Source organism: Pleurodeles waltl, chromosome 5 (assembly GCF_031143425.1).
Source record: "Pleurodeles waltl isolate 20211129_DDA chromosome 5, aPleWal1.hap1.20221129, whole genome shotgun sequence".
Taxonomy (NCBI): domain Eukaryota; kingdom Metazoa; phylum Chordata; class Amphibia; order Caudata; family Salamandridae; genus Pleurodeles; species Pleurodeles waltl.
The window spans coordinates 248338690-248354718 of record NC_090444.1 but is presented as its reverse complement, the minus strand read 5'-3'; the positions used below and the strand labels follow the sequence as shown (position 1 = coordinate 248354718).

General features: G+C 44.9%; 1 protein-coding gene across 2 annotated transcripts in view; it reads right to left on the bottom strand.

Moving 5' to 3' along the window:
- Window positions 1-16029, bottom strand: part of MTA3 (metastasis associated 1 family member 3) — a 964160-nt gene that overhangs the window by 825032 nt on the left and 123099 nt on the right. For both annotated transcript variants that reach the window (XM_069233985.1, XM_069233984.1), the window contains exon 4: window positions 13319-13445. In XM_069233985.1, coding sequence (XP_069090086.1) covers window positions 13319-13445 — 127 coding nt within the window. The remainder of the gene's footprint in view (window positions 1-13318; window positions 13446-16029) is intronic.

Genomic DNA, 16029 nt, shown 5'->3' with positions numbered 1-16029 from the left:
TACCATACACAATGGGGGGAAACGGCAATACACAGAATAAGCTCTCATTTAAGTCCCACAGACTCGTGAGCCAGACCCATAAGAACTGGAACCAGCCAGCTAGGCTTGCAGAGGGTCCTCATCTCAGTTGGATATCCTCTCTATGCTCCTGGATAGCGCAAACAGCCTAAATCCCATTGACTCAAAAACTGACCTCTTTGTTGGCAGACATAAGGAGCGTATTGACCAACTTGAATGTGGCAAATCAGATGGAGAAGATGCCCTTCTACTGGGGAGCACCTACGTCAGATGGAGGAGGTACTCCAGGTCATCCACACTAAGAATAAAGATCTTTAAGTGCGATAGAGAGAACAATTTGAGAATTCTAGTAGTCCCTTAATCGATGGCGATGGACAGCATGGTAGCCTAAATGGAAACAATGCTTCAGTCCCTCTTTGGAGAAGCTCTCTCCCACATGTTCATAGTGAAGAGAGTCCACAGGTCACTGGGCCCACACCAGACTCCCGGTGCCTCACGCACCTGATAATTGCCAGGATGCTAAATCATCAAGACAGGGATACCACGCTTTGCCTGGCCAGGAATCACAGTCCCTTCCAGTATCAGGGGAATGGGTTTTCCTTCTTTCTAGACCTTGCACTAGCCGTGCACGCTGCCAGACTTGAATTCCTCCTGGTGAAATGCACGCTGCAGAAAACTGCCACCAAGTACTCTTTGATCTACCTAGCCAGGCTTTGCACCTTACACCTGGGGAAAACCTACCATTTCACCAATCCCAAAACTGCTACCAAATTTGCTAGAAGAATTGCTTCCACTGATTTTGGGCCTCCTCCCTTTCCCAGAGACTCGGGCCATGACTGCCTCAGTGACAATGTCTAACTGGCAGCTCTGTACTGAGCTGTGACTGTGCGGCTTGCTCAGCGCTCCGGCGGGAGGATGGGGGCTATGCAGGTGGCCTGTCTATTATCACTGAACTGACCCTCCAGGGTGCTGTTGAGGCATTGCTCATGGACTTTTTGTCCCCACATTATTCACTTCCTGGTCACCCTGCTACCTTTGAGCTGGGAGTGTATTGGGACCTCAGGATGCATCCATGGATGATTCCCTTTATGATTTTGCTGAATGTTTGGAGTTCTTTTTGTAGAGTGTGGAGAGGTGATATTTGGGCTGACTGGAGGGGGTCAAAGTGTGGGGTGATGGGGTGCTGTGTCAAGGGGCACTGTTTTTGATGTATTGTTTTAAGTTATTGCCCTGCTTTGATGTCACTCAGCTCAATGTCTATTTCATGCTATGCCCGTTGGGACCACCCAACTATTAGTAGGACTCATTCCCCTGTTAACTTTGGATGCGGTCTGTTAAATGTGTAACCTGGAACGTGAGGTGGCATCACGACAGGCGCATGCATAATAGACTGGTGTATCTACAAGGTCATAGTATTGACATTTGCTTACTACTGGAACTGCACACAACAGAGTCAACATAGACCCGTCACATGTGGGGTCGATCTCCGAGCGACATGTGGCTCATTATTCTAACTATGCGTGCGGCATTGCATTTCTGGTCTGTAAGGGCCTCCCATGGCATATGCACCACATGCTGTGTGACAATCAGGGCCGGTATGTTATGCGGGCAGGCACACTGCAGGGACACCTCCCAATACTGATTTCAATTTATGGCCCTAATATAGATGCCCCCAGTTTCATTGCTGAGGTCTGGTGATTGGCTGGGACGGTGGGGCCTGGGGCGGTTCTAGGAGTGGGGGATTTCAATGTAGTGTTAGACGAGCGTGCGGACAGGTCAAGGGGTTCTCTTCTACCTCACCCGGGTGATGCTGCACTGCTGCTTACTATAATGACAATAAGCTCACAGATATTAGCAATCGTATCACACACACAGCGCAGAAGGTACATGCATAGCATCCATGCACAACACCTGGTCAAGAATAGACTATTGGCTGGCCACTTGGGATGTGGTCACTTGGACCACCAATGCTATGCACCTCCCACAGACAATGTCTGATCATGTTCCCTGTCCTGATTTACCCTCCTATGCCCGAATACATTTCACGCACATTCTCCTGGAGGCTTCCCTCTAAAGCCCTCTCTGACCAGGTGTTTCAGATTTGAGTGGGGGCGGCCATCACTGACTACTCTGAGCACAATGTGCAGTCCATTTCCTCTCCGTCCACCCTGTGGGAAGATTTTAGGGTGGTGCTCCTGGGGGATTACAATGCTAAGCAGGCTGGGTTGATAAGGGAGCTGCGCGGGAACCTTTCACAGCCTGAAGCAGAGATCTGAAACTCCAATACTTTGATACTTGGTAGTGAGATCACCCTGGTATCCGTTTGAAGTAAACTTTCAGAGTATGATGAAGCAGATCTTCTGGAAGGGAGGAAGGCTTGTGCTAGGCGATATGGGAAGGGAAATAGAGCAGGCAAGACCTTTGTTGGCCTGCTGTGCAAGCTTTGGGCAAGCAGCTATATTGCAGAGCTCCTCAATGATCAGCAGATTGTGCACGTATGCGCCAACCCTATACCTATATGACCTCCTTCTACTCTACGCTGTACACCTACTCACTGCTTCTGCCCAGTGGTGTAGCAAAGGCCCCCAGCCTCTGCAGGCTCCAGGGGGTCCCTTCAGCACAGTACTTTGGCCTCTGAGCTCCAGCATGAGTCCAGAGGGAGGCCCCTTCACGTGCTGTGCAGGGGGGGCTCCCTCCAGTTACGTTACGCAACAGCCTCGGCCTTTCCCTGACCCTGCCTCTTACCTGGATTCAGTGCAGCTGCTCTGGCTAAAAGAAGGTCATTGCTGGTTCAATGAACTTTTCACAGTGGAAGAAATCATCCAGGTCATCAAGAGCCTGCCTGGAGATAAAGCCCCTGGTGTCAACGGTCTCACTACCACCTTCTAAAGGAATATGCCCTCATTGCTCCTCACCTCTTAAATATGTATGAGGAGTCCTTACTGAGCAGTGGCTCCACCCTTCCCTTGGGAGATCCGTAATATCACCATTTTGAAGCCTGACAAAGTTCCTCAGCACTGAGACTCCGATAAACTAATTTCTGTGATTAATGCAGATAACAAAATATTGGCCAAATTGATTGCAGCACATCTTCTCCCCCTTTTACCGAACATCGTCCGGCCTGACCAATACGTCTTTGTATCCGGCCACTCTACAGCACATAACATGTGCACTGTCTTTGCCCTTCTCGATTCAATAGACCCTATACTTGGTGCTGCTGTGGTGTTCTTAGATGCCACTGAGGCATTTGATTTGCTCAAATGGCCCTATCCTTTCTATTTACTGGTGCGCCTTGGCATTGGGGGCAAGTTTCTGTGCTGATTCCACTACTTTATGCCTGGCCTATCGCCCGATTATGGGTCAGTGGAGTAATAACCCCTCCCTTCATGGTCTCCCGGGTCACATGCCAGGGATACCCCTATCACCCATCCTATTCGTGATCACAAGGGAACCCCTCGCGGCTCAGCATTACCACTATAGGATCACATCCCCAACGCAGGCTTGTCACATACCTCACATACCTTTATGCTGGAATTCAGATGACCGCTCTGCTCCGTACGGCTTCAGCTTAACACGTGAGGTCCCCTGACCTGGGTATCCCCATCAGTTAAGAGCAATGGAAGTAATACTGCTCTCAATCCAGGGGCCTCGTCCTTGAAGAATAGACTGCATTTAATCCACTTTAAATATCCGCATGGAGTACATCGCACACCTGTGCGGTTGCATTAGATGGGGATGGTGAATGATGCGAGCTGCGCGAGTTGTGCTGCACATGTTGCGTTGCTCCCGCTGCGGATTTTCTACATTTGGCACAGGACTGCCCTGGTATTCTGCGTTTCTGGTCTGACATCTTTGATGATGAGGCACAGATCACAGGTTCTGCACCCGAGCAATCCCACGCTTCGTGCTGTATAGCTATGTCAAAGAGGTTCCCTCCAGGGTGTGCAAGCTCACTACGATCTTGCTGTTGCTGTCCAAGTGCAGGGTGGCTATCCCACTGGGGTGGGTGCCCCAGAGGCCCCAGTGGCTTCAGGATGCCACTTATTGTCCAGAGCAGTTGGACGCATACTTGGAACAGATGCCTGTCCACTCCCACCCTAAGGACATTTGTGGCATACTTTGGGACGCAGAAACACAGCTGACAAAGCGGAGGCTGACATTCCCTGGGATCACTGCCCGACACCCCACCCCCCTTCAGTTGTGGTGGGTTGGGGAGGAGGTCATCCCAACCCACCCCCCAAACCCAGTTTCCGGGGTGCCTTTCGGCTTAATGTGCAGGCTGAGTCTCGATCGGGGGGTTCTACCTCGCGCTGAGGAATGTGACGACGCGTTCTCTATTGATCCTGCGCAGGAGCAGAAGGATGAAAATTAGTTACTTACCTGTAACTGCAGTTCTCCAGTATTGGTATCTTTCATAGATTCACATGCTTGAATCATCCCCGTCGTCGAGGTGGGAGCCTCACGGTAAGTTTAAATACATAAAGCAGTAAGTCAATAAAAGTTAAACCAGTAGGCCTAGTAGGCCTCATAAGGTATTTTACAGTCTATCCACTTTGTTTTGTGAACAGACCCAAACTTCAGTCTCAACCAATCAGGATTCAGCCCCTCCCAAACAGTCCCAACAGAGGCTGAATTCCCTCAGATTTTCTAGAAGGAGTGTGAAGATTAATATCTGTATAATAGGGGAGCCTCTGAGGGGAGGAGGGTGGGTCGCATGTGAATCTATGAAAGATACCAATACTGGAGAACTGCAGTTACAGGTAAGTAACTAATTTTCTTCTCCAGTATTGGATCTTTCATAGATTCACATGCTTGAATCAGAATAACGAGCAGTAATGTTTGCTTAATTAGTGAATTACATTGACTGTAATTCTATCGTAATTTTATAAATGATGTGAATCACATTAGTTCAGCTTTAAAAAAGTAGTACGACAAGCAAAAATATTATAATGAGGTGAACAACCTGAAGCAGAAATGTAAAGTAAAACACACTGTAGCTATTAAGTAGACTAAGAACCAATAATGAACATACCTTGAGTGTGGTGGTGGGATGTGTTAGAGGCTCACCTTATCGAAATAAATGCCTCAGCACTGCCTGCCCCACTGCTGTATCGATGTTGTTTGTTTCCTCGAGACAGTAATGCCTCGTAAATGTGTGTTGGCTGGACCATGTTGCTGCTCTACAGATGCTATGTAGTGGTACTCCTGCAAATAATGCAGCAGAAGTGGCTACCAACCTTGTAGAGTGGGCTCTCACCTTGGTGTGGAGCGGTTTTCCTGCTTTTGAATGGCAGAATTGAATTGCCAGGCCAATCCATCTTGCTATAGTCTGTTTGGACACCGCGTGTCCCTTTCTTGTTCCTCCGAAAGCTACAAACAATTGATCCAACTGGCGGATAGTTTGAGTTTTCTGTAGATAAAACTTTAAACATCTTTTAATATCAAGGGAATGTAATGTTTTTTCCGCTACTGTTTGCGGATTTGGAAAAAAGGTTTTTAAGATAACTGGTTCATTTAGGTGAAACGCTGAAGGAACTTTAGGGATGTATTTTGGATTTGTCCGCAAGATGACACCTGAGTTTGTGAATTGGAGAAAAGGCTGTTTGATAGTGAAAGCCTGAATGTCGCTGACTCTCTTTGCTGAAGTAAGAGCTAGCAGTAACGCTGTTTTCCATGAAATAAATTTTTGATCAGCCTTGTGGATCGGTTCAAAAGGAGCTTTCATAAGCTGCATCAATACCACATTCAATGACCATAATGGTGGAGGTCTTCTAACTGGCGGGAAAACCCGAAAAAGGCCCTTCATAAATTGCTTGATGATTCTTGTGGAACACAAAAGAAACTGTGTCTGGAGATCTGCGATATCTGGAGATTGCTGCCAGATGTACCCGAACAGAAGAATATGCAAGCCCTGATTTTGCGAGGAGCAGGAGATATGGAAGTATCTGTTCCGGAGTAGAGGACAAAGGATGTATATCTTGTGTTGCACACCATATACAAAAACGTTTCCATTTAAGTTTATAGGTTTTGTTAGTAGTGTCCGCTCTAGCTTTCGCCAGGATGTCTCTACACTCCGGGGAAATGTTGAGATTCAAGTACTCATTGTGTTCAGGAGCCAAGCTGACAAATGAAGAGATGACGGATCTGGGTGTCTGACTTGTCCCTGGTGCATCGTTAAAAGAGTCGGGCTCTGTCTGAGTCGTAGATGTGGTCGTTCGGAGAGCATGAGGAGCTCCGTATACCAGACTTGTCTTGGCCATTTGGGAGCTATGAGCAGAAGGCGACACCCCTCTGCCTTCAGTTTGTTGATGACTCTCGGAATGAGCGGGATCGGAGGAAAAGCGTAGGCATAAACTCCGGACCATCTCATCGAAAACGCATTCCCCCAGGAATCTTTTTGGGGAAGCCAACTTGCGTAGAACTGGCATTTCTTGTTCTCGAGAGTGGCAAATAGATCTAAGTTCGGTTTGCCCCATAATAGAAAAAGGCTGTCGAGAGTTTTGTGGTCTAGTTCCCACTCGTGATAAGGAATCACTGTCCTGCTCAGGGTATCTGCTAGAATATTGGTTTGTCCTGGCACATGCTCCGCCTTGAGTAAAATATTGTGCTTTATGGCCCATGTCCAAATTTGTTGGGCTAGCTGCGAAAGTTGTAGGGATCTTGTGCCTCCTTGCTTGTTTAGATAAAACATGCTGGTTGTATTGTCTGTCCTGATTAAGACGCTTGAACTCTGTATCCTTGGTAAGAAAGCTTTCAGAGCTAAGTGTATTGCCTTGAGTTCCAGATAATTGATGTGGAGCTGACGTTCTTTCTGATTCCAGATTCCGCTGATCTGCAGGTCCTGGCAATGTGCCCCCCATCCTGCGAGAGAGGCATCCGTTGTTACTATGTAACTTGGTGTTTGGAGAAGAAAAGACAGTCCGTTTGACAAATTGGTTAGATTCGCCCACCACCTCATGATGTTCTTCATTGGAGGAGTTATGCGAATCTTGTCTTCGAAGGAACCGTTGACCTGGGTCCATTGTATGTCTAATTGTTCTTGCAGGGGTCGCATATGGAGCCTGCAATCTGGGACTAGTGGAATGCATGAAGATATCATTCCGAGCAATGATTTGTAGATGCGGACTGAAACGAACCTTCTTGTGGAGAGCCTTTCTGCCAAGGAGGTTAACTTCTGTTTCCGCTCGTGAGATGGGTAGGCTTTGTTGCGGACTGTGTCCAGGATTGCCCCCAAGAAATTCAATTCCTGTTTGGGATAGAGTTGAGATTTCTGATAATTGACTACGAACCCTAGGTTGTGTAGCAATTGAAGGCAATGGGAAATATGATTTGTCACTTGCGATCTTGAGGGTGCCTTTATAAGCCAGTCGTCCAGGTAAGGAAAGACCTGGATCTGTGACTGGCGGAGATGTGCTGCTACCGGGGCTAACATTTTTGTGAAGATTCTGGGGGCTGATTTGAGGCCGAATGGCAGAACTCGGAATTGAAGGTGCATACTTCCCACTCTGAACCGTAGGAATTTGCGATGGTTGCGATATATGGGGATATGAAAATAGGCATCCTGGAGGTCTAGGGATGCCATCCAATCTCTGGGATTTAACAGACGCAGGACATCCTGTAGAGTTACCATCCTGAACGATTGCTTCTTCAGAAACTTGTTCAGGGCTCTCAAGTCCAGAATGGGGCGCCAGTCTCCTGACGGTTTCTTTACAAGGAAAAAACGGGAGTAGAATCCTCTGTTCTTTTGAAATAAAGGGACTGGTTCCACTGCTCCTTTTCTCAGCATTATTCTTACTTCCCTGAGGAGTTGGTTCAACCTCGGAGGCGGTGGGCCCGATGGAGGAAGAGTTGGTGGTGTTTGAGTGAATTCCAGAGTGTGACCTCTGGCCACTACATCGAGTACCCATCCGTCCGAAGTTATAGACTTCCAGTTGGGGAAATAGGAAGTGATGCGACCTCCGACCCTCGATGTTGGTTGGTGGGGAAGCGTTGAGATGATCAGCGGGTCATTGTTTCCTGCCTGTATCTCTTCCTCGGGCAGCTCCTCTTCCTCTAGCTGGGTGTTTGTAAGCTGCGGCCGGAGGCAATCGATAATGCTGCTGTTGCTGATGGTACTGCTGTCGTGATCCTGTGGAGGAAGATGGATATTGTGACCTGTATTGCTGGTATCCACCTCGAAAGGAGTAATTACCTCTACCCCTTGCTCCACGAAAAGGTTGTTTCTTATATTGAAGGGGACCTAGGGATTTTGCCGTATCGGTATCCGCTTTGATAGCCTGCAACATGTCGTCCACGTGTTTGCCAAACAGACTCTCTCCATCGAAAGGCATGTCAAGAACACGAGTCTGGACTTCTGGCCTGAAAGAAGTGGCCTTTAGCCATCCTTGTCTGCGCAGGACTGCTGCACCAGCTAATTGTCTAAAGCCAGTGAGAGAAATGTCTATTGCGCTGTCTATTATTTCTGCAGAGACCCTTTCTCCCTCCTGCAAGACCTTTTTTGCTTCCACCTTGACGTCTTCTGGCAGTAAATCTAAAAAAGCAGACATGTCTGCCCACATCTGGCGATCGTACCTTCCCAAGATGGCGAGGGAATTAGCCGCCTTAACGGTGACTGCGGCCACAGAGGAGAATTTCTTGCCAATATTGTCTAATCTCCTTCCTTCTTTATCTGGGGGAGACGCAATAGGTGTGGAGGGGTTTTTGGAACGTCGCTGAGCCGCCTGTGATATCACAGAGTCAGGTTTCGGCTGTGAGACTAGACAGGCCGGAGAATCCTCTGGGGCCTTATATTTTTTCTCTAGTCTTGGCATTTGTGAAGGCACTGTTGCTGGGTTTTTCATTGCCTTCAAACCCTCCTGCCATAGGAAATCGACAATGGGTATGGCTCTTACAGATCTTTTTGATGGCTCTTTAAAGTCATACAAAAAACATTCGGTTTCATGAGAAACAATTGCAAGGCCAAAACGTTTCGCCGCTCGCTCTATCAGATTATGGAAACCTCCTATGTCCTCTGGAGGAGAATCTACTGGACCTGCTGGCGGTGGAGATGGTGTGGGGACGAGGTAATCATCCCATTCACTAGTCGCCGAATCTCTTAGCTCGCCCTCTTCCCTTTCGTCGTCCGATGAGGGGCAAGTTTCCTGTGTTTGGCTAATTACCGGTATAGTAGGCTGTGGCGTTACGGAAAGGCTAGTAGTATGAGCTTGCCGAGGTGTCTGGTAGCTCTCAGGTCTAGGTGGCGTGGACTGAGTTGACGGTGGAAACCTTTTATAGTAATCTTTCAACATAAATTGAAGATCTGTCACTAATGTGCTAGGCATAGCGAGGGGCGATGGTTGTTGTGTCTGTGGATAAAATGTTGAGGCATAACTAGGCTGATACTGTTGATCCTCTTCTTCGTCAAACTCTTGGCATTTTACATTGAGTTGTGACGGGCTACTAGCTGCCCCAAACATTCCGTCGTTCTGTGAGTATGTGTCGTCGTCCTCATCCTCTAAAAGATGTTGTGGTGGGTATGGCAAGTTTTGCCGTAATTATAGTCGTCGATGACAACGGCGATGACGTCATAATCATGGGTGAGGCTGGCGTTGTAAACGTCGACGATACCGTAGTCGCTGTTACCGTCGACACAGTCGTCGACGGGGTGGTCGTCGACGGATGTTTTTTCACCGAAAAGAGTTTTTGTGGCTCCTTTTGTGGTGACAGAGATGGCTTTTTTTAGGTACTTTTCTGGTGTAAAGGCGTAGTAGGTTCTGAATGAACCTTTTTTGGCCCATGTTTAAATGCCTCTGAATGAAAAACATCCTTTTTCGTCCCAGTAGAGACTTGTCTTGTCTTCTTGAGCACCTTCTTTGGTGGTTCATCCGACCCTCTGCTTCTCTCACCTGTTCTTTTCTGAGGGCGAGAAGTCTGTGATGATGCCTCGCTGTCATCTGAGGAAGGATGCTCCAAGGCTTTCTGTTTTTGTAGCCATAAGAGAAGTCTACCCTCCCGGTCTTTGAGGGTTTTTTGACTAAAGGTGCGACAGATTTTGCAGTCTCTCACCTTGTGGTCTGGATGAAGGCAATAAATACACTTCTTGTGGGGGTCATCAACATGCAGTCTCTTCTTCCCACAGGTGTCACAATCTCTGAACAGACCCTTTTTTGCCTTTTCAGACATAGTAGAGCTGTAGCAAGTTTTCCTGAGAGAAAGAACTAATCTTCAGTCAGAAAATAGGAAAAAACTGAGCAGAGCTCAGGGAGACTCCCTTCACACGACGTGCGGTAGAAAAATCTGAGGGAATTCAGCCTCTGTTGGGACTGTTTGGGAGGGGCTGAATCCTGATTGGTTGAGACTGAAGTTTGGGTCTTTTCACAAAACAAAGTGGATAGACTGTAAAATACCTTATGAGGCCTACTAGGCCTACTGGTTTTACTTTTACTGACTTACTGCTTTATGTATTTAAACTTACCGTGAGGCTCCCACCTCGACGACAGGGATGATTCAAGCATGTGAATCTATGAAAGATCCAATACTGGAGAACTTGGTGTTCCTGACCAGTAAAAAGGCAGTAGTGGACAGGCAATAAGCAGCTCACTCAGCCAAGGGCAGTGATGGACATCTAAGTTCCCTCTTCCTGAAATCTGGTAAAAATTGGAAAGAGCAAGTCCCATCCTTCAAAGACCTCACACATACTGACTTTTTGAAATTTCCAACTAAAGCTGTCCTAGCTGACACCAAAATCTTGAGGGAAAACATATGCTCACCTTGACAGTAAGTAGGTTATCAACTGCCCCGGAGCTGGATGACTTTTTGGGAGAGCAAGTTTCTGTTTGCCCAGATAATCTGAGGCACCACAGACAATGCGCCAAACCAGCTTAAACCCTGCTTTGTAGCTTGTGTTGTCCGCCCTTATACCAACAGCTCAGCTTGGACTAATGATGCCAATATTTTGGAAAACAGCAGGGGTCAAGACATATTTTTCTGCGTCAAGGAGTGGCCTGACTCCACTGGGAAGAGGAAACACTGGGCCAGCAAGAACACAGAATAGCCCACCCTGACTTTTCAAAGGAGTGTATAGTGTGAATCAGCAAAGGTAGAAGGATGTATGGGATCAACCAATAATTCACGTTTTCTTCAATCTGCCACAGGAGTGTAGTCATGGTATGAAAGAGTCTGCAATCTGGGTTCAAATGCCCAAAAACATTGTGTAAAGGGACTCAGAAAAAGCCATGATCAAGTGCCCTCCTAGATTGAAGTTACTTAGAAGAAAAATAATACCATATAGTGAGTGCAGTCTTTCAGGCGATATAAGAAGACATTAACACACCTTTGCTCACTATACCACCACATCTACTGTGTCTTCCCATACAGCGAGACAAACTCTGTCTAGAGCCTTTTTCCAATCAGTAGCTGCTCGAGTTACAGCTGGAACTTTACAGCACTAGCCTTAAAAAGAACTTCTGTCTCAGATCAGTTTGTAATCCTGCAACAATAAATCAGAAACCTAGGCAAAGGGCAAGATGTGACTTCTGTGTCTCTCAGTATCACTCAGAATTCTAAAATGTATCACTATGTATAGTTCAGTGATAAGGGATGTATTAACCAATCATCCAAGTATAGGGGATTCTCAATCGCACTGTTGTGCAACTCTCACATAAGGAATGTGATGAGCTTCATAAAGACTATCACACAACACTTGAGTATATATACTATACAAGCCAATGACGTAAGATACCATGCCGAATTTTATGTATCAAGTATGATATACGTCTACACTTTGTTCTAGTTAATCAGCAAGTCTGGGTGCTTGAAAAGGAAGATCAGCGAGTCTGGGCCCAGGTGACAGAGACTCTGGTTTGAAAAAATCCAGTGGTCCCAAAGTCAAAGCTCCTGTTGCTGAGACTACCAAGGCCTGATGGTCAGTGGCAGAGAAGAACAGACATCGTTCAGGGAGATGGCATTAACAGCTGCAAAAGTTCTCTAAGCACAGCGCTGTTAACAAGACGACTGCTAGAGCTGTAAATGGAGTCGACCTCCCAAGTGGATGCCAAATGTTAGGGGCCACTCTCTACGAAATGGCCGCTCCAATTAAACATTTCAGGTTGCGAGTACACCAATGGAATCTTGGACTACCCCTAAAAGTAAAGGAAAGTATGACAACTGGCTTAGGAACAGAGTCTTGCTAAACATTTATGCTACATCTCTGGCACTATGTATCAGACAAGTTGTTTAAACTGTTCCAAAATCAGGGACAGGTCCCATCCGATGGAACACACCTTGCTTAAGCTCGCTATTGGGTGTTGTGATTGCCAGTGGTCGATCTGAAGGAGTGGGAAGGTGGGGAAGTTCCATAATGACAGGAGAAATACAAGCTCACCACCGAGTGCAAGCACATTCATGACCTACAGATAGAGTAGATATTGTGCCCAGCTGATTAGAAACTCATGTCTCCAGAGCGGAATACGTTTCTTGAGTTATCTTCCATCCAGATCCAGACAGCTGCACCTCTGCCTTATCCTTCACGATCACATAGGTTCTCTATTCTGTAGGCCTCCTTAATAGCCTAGTCTTAATGCTCACCAGGGTACAGAAGTCAGCGGAGAGGAAAGTATGGGAAGAGGGCAAATGATAGCAACTTCCACAGTTAGGTAGTGGTTAGACCTAGCAATGGTGCTGCAGAGCTTCTCTAGTAATTCAGACGAAAAACCAAACAAGGAAAGTATTCTGGAGAGCCACTTGTTGACCAGTTCATAGTGTCATTGTTGAGAATGTGGCACACCAGGAATGAACCGGGTTCACTCCCATAATATGTAAATCAAGTGCTGAAATCAGTTCTACAGTGCTAGGGAGTGCTACAGCTACTCCTAGGAGAGAATCTGGATCACAACTAATTTGTGCCTCAAAAGTGTACGAAAGAATCACACGTCAAGGAGCATAATAGAGAATTCACAACAAGGTTGAAAAGCCATTACACAGCTGACACTTGAATGCCTATACATCCTGGGTTGTAGTGGTCACAGCGACTTTTGCCCCTTCCTAGCAATCAACATAAAGACCTATGCCTGCTAGTTGTGATTGGAGCCATGAGCAATACAGTAGCTTAAGGAAGCGCTTGTCTTCTGTAACAGCCAGACTGGAAGATTGCCTCAGATGTACTTGTTCTTCTTTGTACACATATACATTACTATTTTACAAATAAGTGGAGACAACTGTTTTATCAACTTCTTAGAAAGCCACAACCAAAATACTCTAAATGCAAAATTGTCACGGGCCATGCTTAAACTTGCATCGTCACTTGATAACTGTAATAGCTCACCTTATGTGTGTGGCAGGAAGAGATTCATACTGTCGAGAGAGAAACAGTTCCCTGTGTTTCAACTGATGCTTCTGTTTTTCTGTTAAATCTTCTTCTACTGGATTCTCGCATTCTTCTTCAATTTCCTCTGTGATTGTTGAAAAAGAAAACATAATTGAACTTGCTTAGTATGTCACTGCAATATGAAATAGTTCTCAACCGTTAAATTTGCATTATTGGTCCATTTTATTTTCAAATACACAGGATCACATTTAAACACTCAATATTTGTGTCACGTGTGCAGGTGAGTTAATACATTACAAAACTGACCTTTAATCATTTTACATATAAGCATAACAGCACGTGTTGCAAACCAAATGTGATGAAAATCAGTTAACACAAGCACATTTTAAAACAAGCATTGTCAAAGCCAAAAGGTCCAGCCTTGGAGGGCTGGGACAATGGTCATTTTTTTTTTATTACAAGCATAAGTCATGAAAATAAACTGAAAAAGTAAACATTCGATATGGAAGCAAAAAAAAAATATACCTAAGAAGAAAAAAAGCTGATGGGGCCAGTGTACTAAAGGTATTTTTTCAATAACACTTGAGTTTGGCCACGATTTTTTGTATTAATATTATTATCATCATTTGTGAAGTTGTCCAGAATAAATCACCATCTAAACAGGCATTCAAAACTGCAAGCTACTACAAACTGTAAACTGTGGTGGGAGGAAACAAAAACTAAATGCCTATTCCAAAACACTGTATATATGTTAAGCACGAATGTTCTGGAAAAACACTAGGCTGTTAATATAGCTAAGGCTGTCTCAAAGGGCAGACCTTAAAAAAAAAAAAAAAGCCAAAAACGCATACTTAACACAATGTGTGTGTGTGTGTGTGTGTGTGTATGTATACGTATATAACATTTTTCAAATGTATCACACTGGAGGGTGAGGCCGAGGGATTGAAAGGATAGTAACAACTATCACTAAAAGACAACCATTAGTTTTTGCTCTTGGAGATGCAATTCTGAGCTGGATCACGCGAAGGTTATTTGTCATCTTTAGCACTACAAACAGTAGTTAAAAAGGTTTGAGGATAGATTCAGGTAAGATCGAGCTCGGTGCTTAATGTGCCAAAAGTACAATGATATGAAATTGGCTTTCATAGCCAGTACTACAAGACCAAAATTGCTTCAAGATGATAGAGGTTCGTAAGAAAGCCTTGGAGAAGAGCTGAAACTGTAGTAAGCAATATTAGTCTTGTTGTGAAACTACATTTCACCCGAAACGTACATACACTTTATAAGCACTGACAATATGATTTTTTGCCAAAACTAGATACTCTTGTGAGCTACGATAGTGACCATAGAGACATGGAATTGAAAAATGCAATTTGGCCCCAATGGGTCACAAAGCTGCACTATCAACTGCGAAACTCCCCAACAAGTTGGATTTTATAGCATAACCTCCAAAAATCAATCTATAAACTTTAACAATAGTTCGTGAACCCTGACTTAATTAACATATGCAGATAATGCCTTGATTAAGAGAGATTTCCCAACTACATACAGGTGGTCCTATCAGAATCTAAAGATGGAGTACTAAAGAAAAACTCGCAAATGAGAGTAACATTTTGTTAGATAAGATTGGAGTGTAGGGAAAGGGTAAATTGCAAATGAAACTAAATGAATCCATATAGATAATCGTTTGGTATTCTCAACTGTAAATTAATGTCCACCCTCAATATACTAAGGCAAAACTGAGGTGGATAAAAAAGATTTATGAAAGAAAAACCTTTGCTGAAACTAACAAATCTAAAAGAATACACGACACAATTTAGTAAGTTTTTATATATATTAGAATACTAAAAGATTAAAGTAGTAACAGATAACCTTGTTGAAATGCTCCCTGGAGGTCTCAATACTGCTGGATAACGGGAACTGCAAATGTACTTGGATTTCAAGAAACTGGAAGCACAAGTAACTAAAGGTTAACAACCGTGGCCCTCGTTGAGGAAAAATTTACAGATAAACCTACAGAGGAATGATCAGCGAAATATTTTGAAGCAACAGAGACCTAGACTACTTGTCTGAAGTTTATGTGAGTAATGTGCTTGACTTTATGACTTTCCTATAAAGTTATTAACTCAATGAATATTGATATTCCATAACAATAAGTAGCAGCACATGACAACAGCAGCGAATAAGACATAAGCAAACAAAGGACTGCATATCCACTGTACGGAAATCAACAATGTCAGTGGTGATGTAATAAGTGATGCCACGAGTAATGTCAAAAGACGGTGATTTGTGTTGCTGTCTGTGACATCATGTGTGAGGTCACGAGTAGTGTCAAGGAGGACGGGTGATAGTTACCTATACCTACTGAATTTCACTCATCTTTCAATGAAATCATAATCATACTTTCATTTGAACTGCTTATTTTCCCGGTGATTTGTGTGTTTAATGTAACGTCTTATCAGTAATGTTAACCAAAACTTACCTTAAAAGTAATTTCAGTGAATTTATCATTTTTTTATGAATATTGCATCTAGCTACAATGTTGATATTGGCTCTATTTCTAACAAGTTCTTCTCTCTGCACATTAAACATGAACTTCCTCAGTGCACAGCGGGCTGTCAGTGCAGCATCTGTTGTGCTAGCACCCGTGCCTCCTTACATGCTAAGCAGAACCTTCAGCCATGGCTATCGGAGCTCAGCCTGACCAG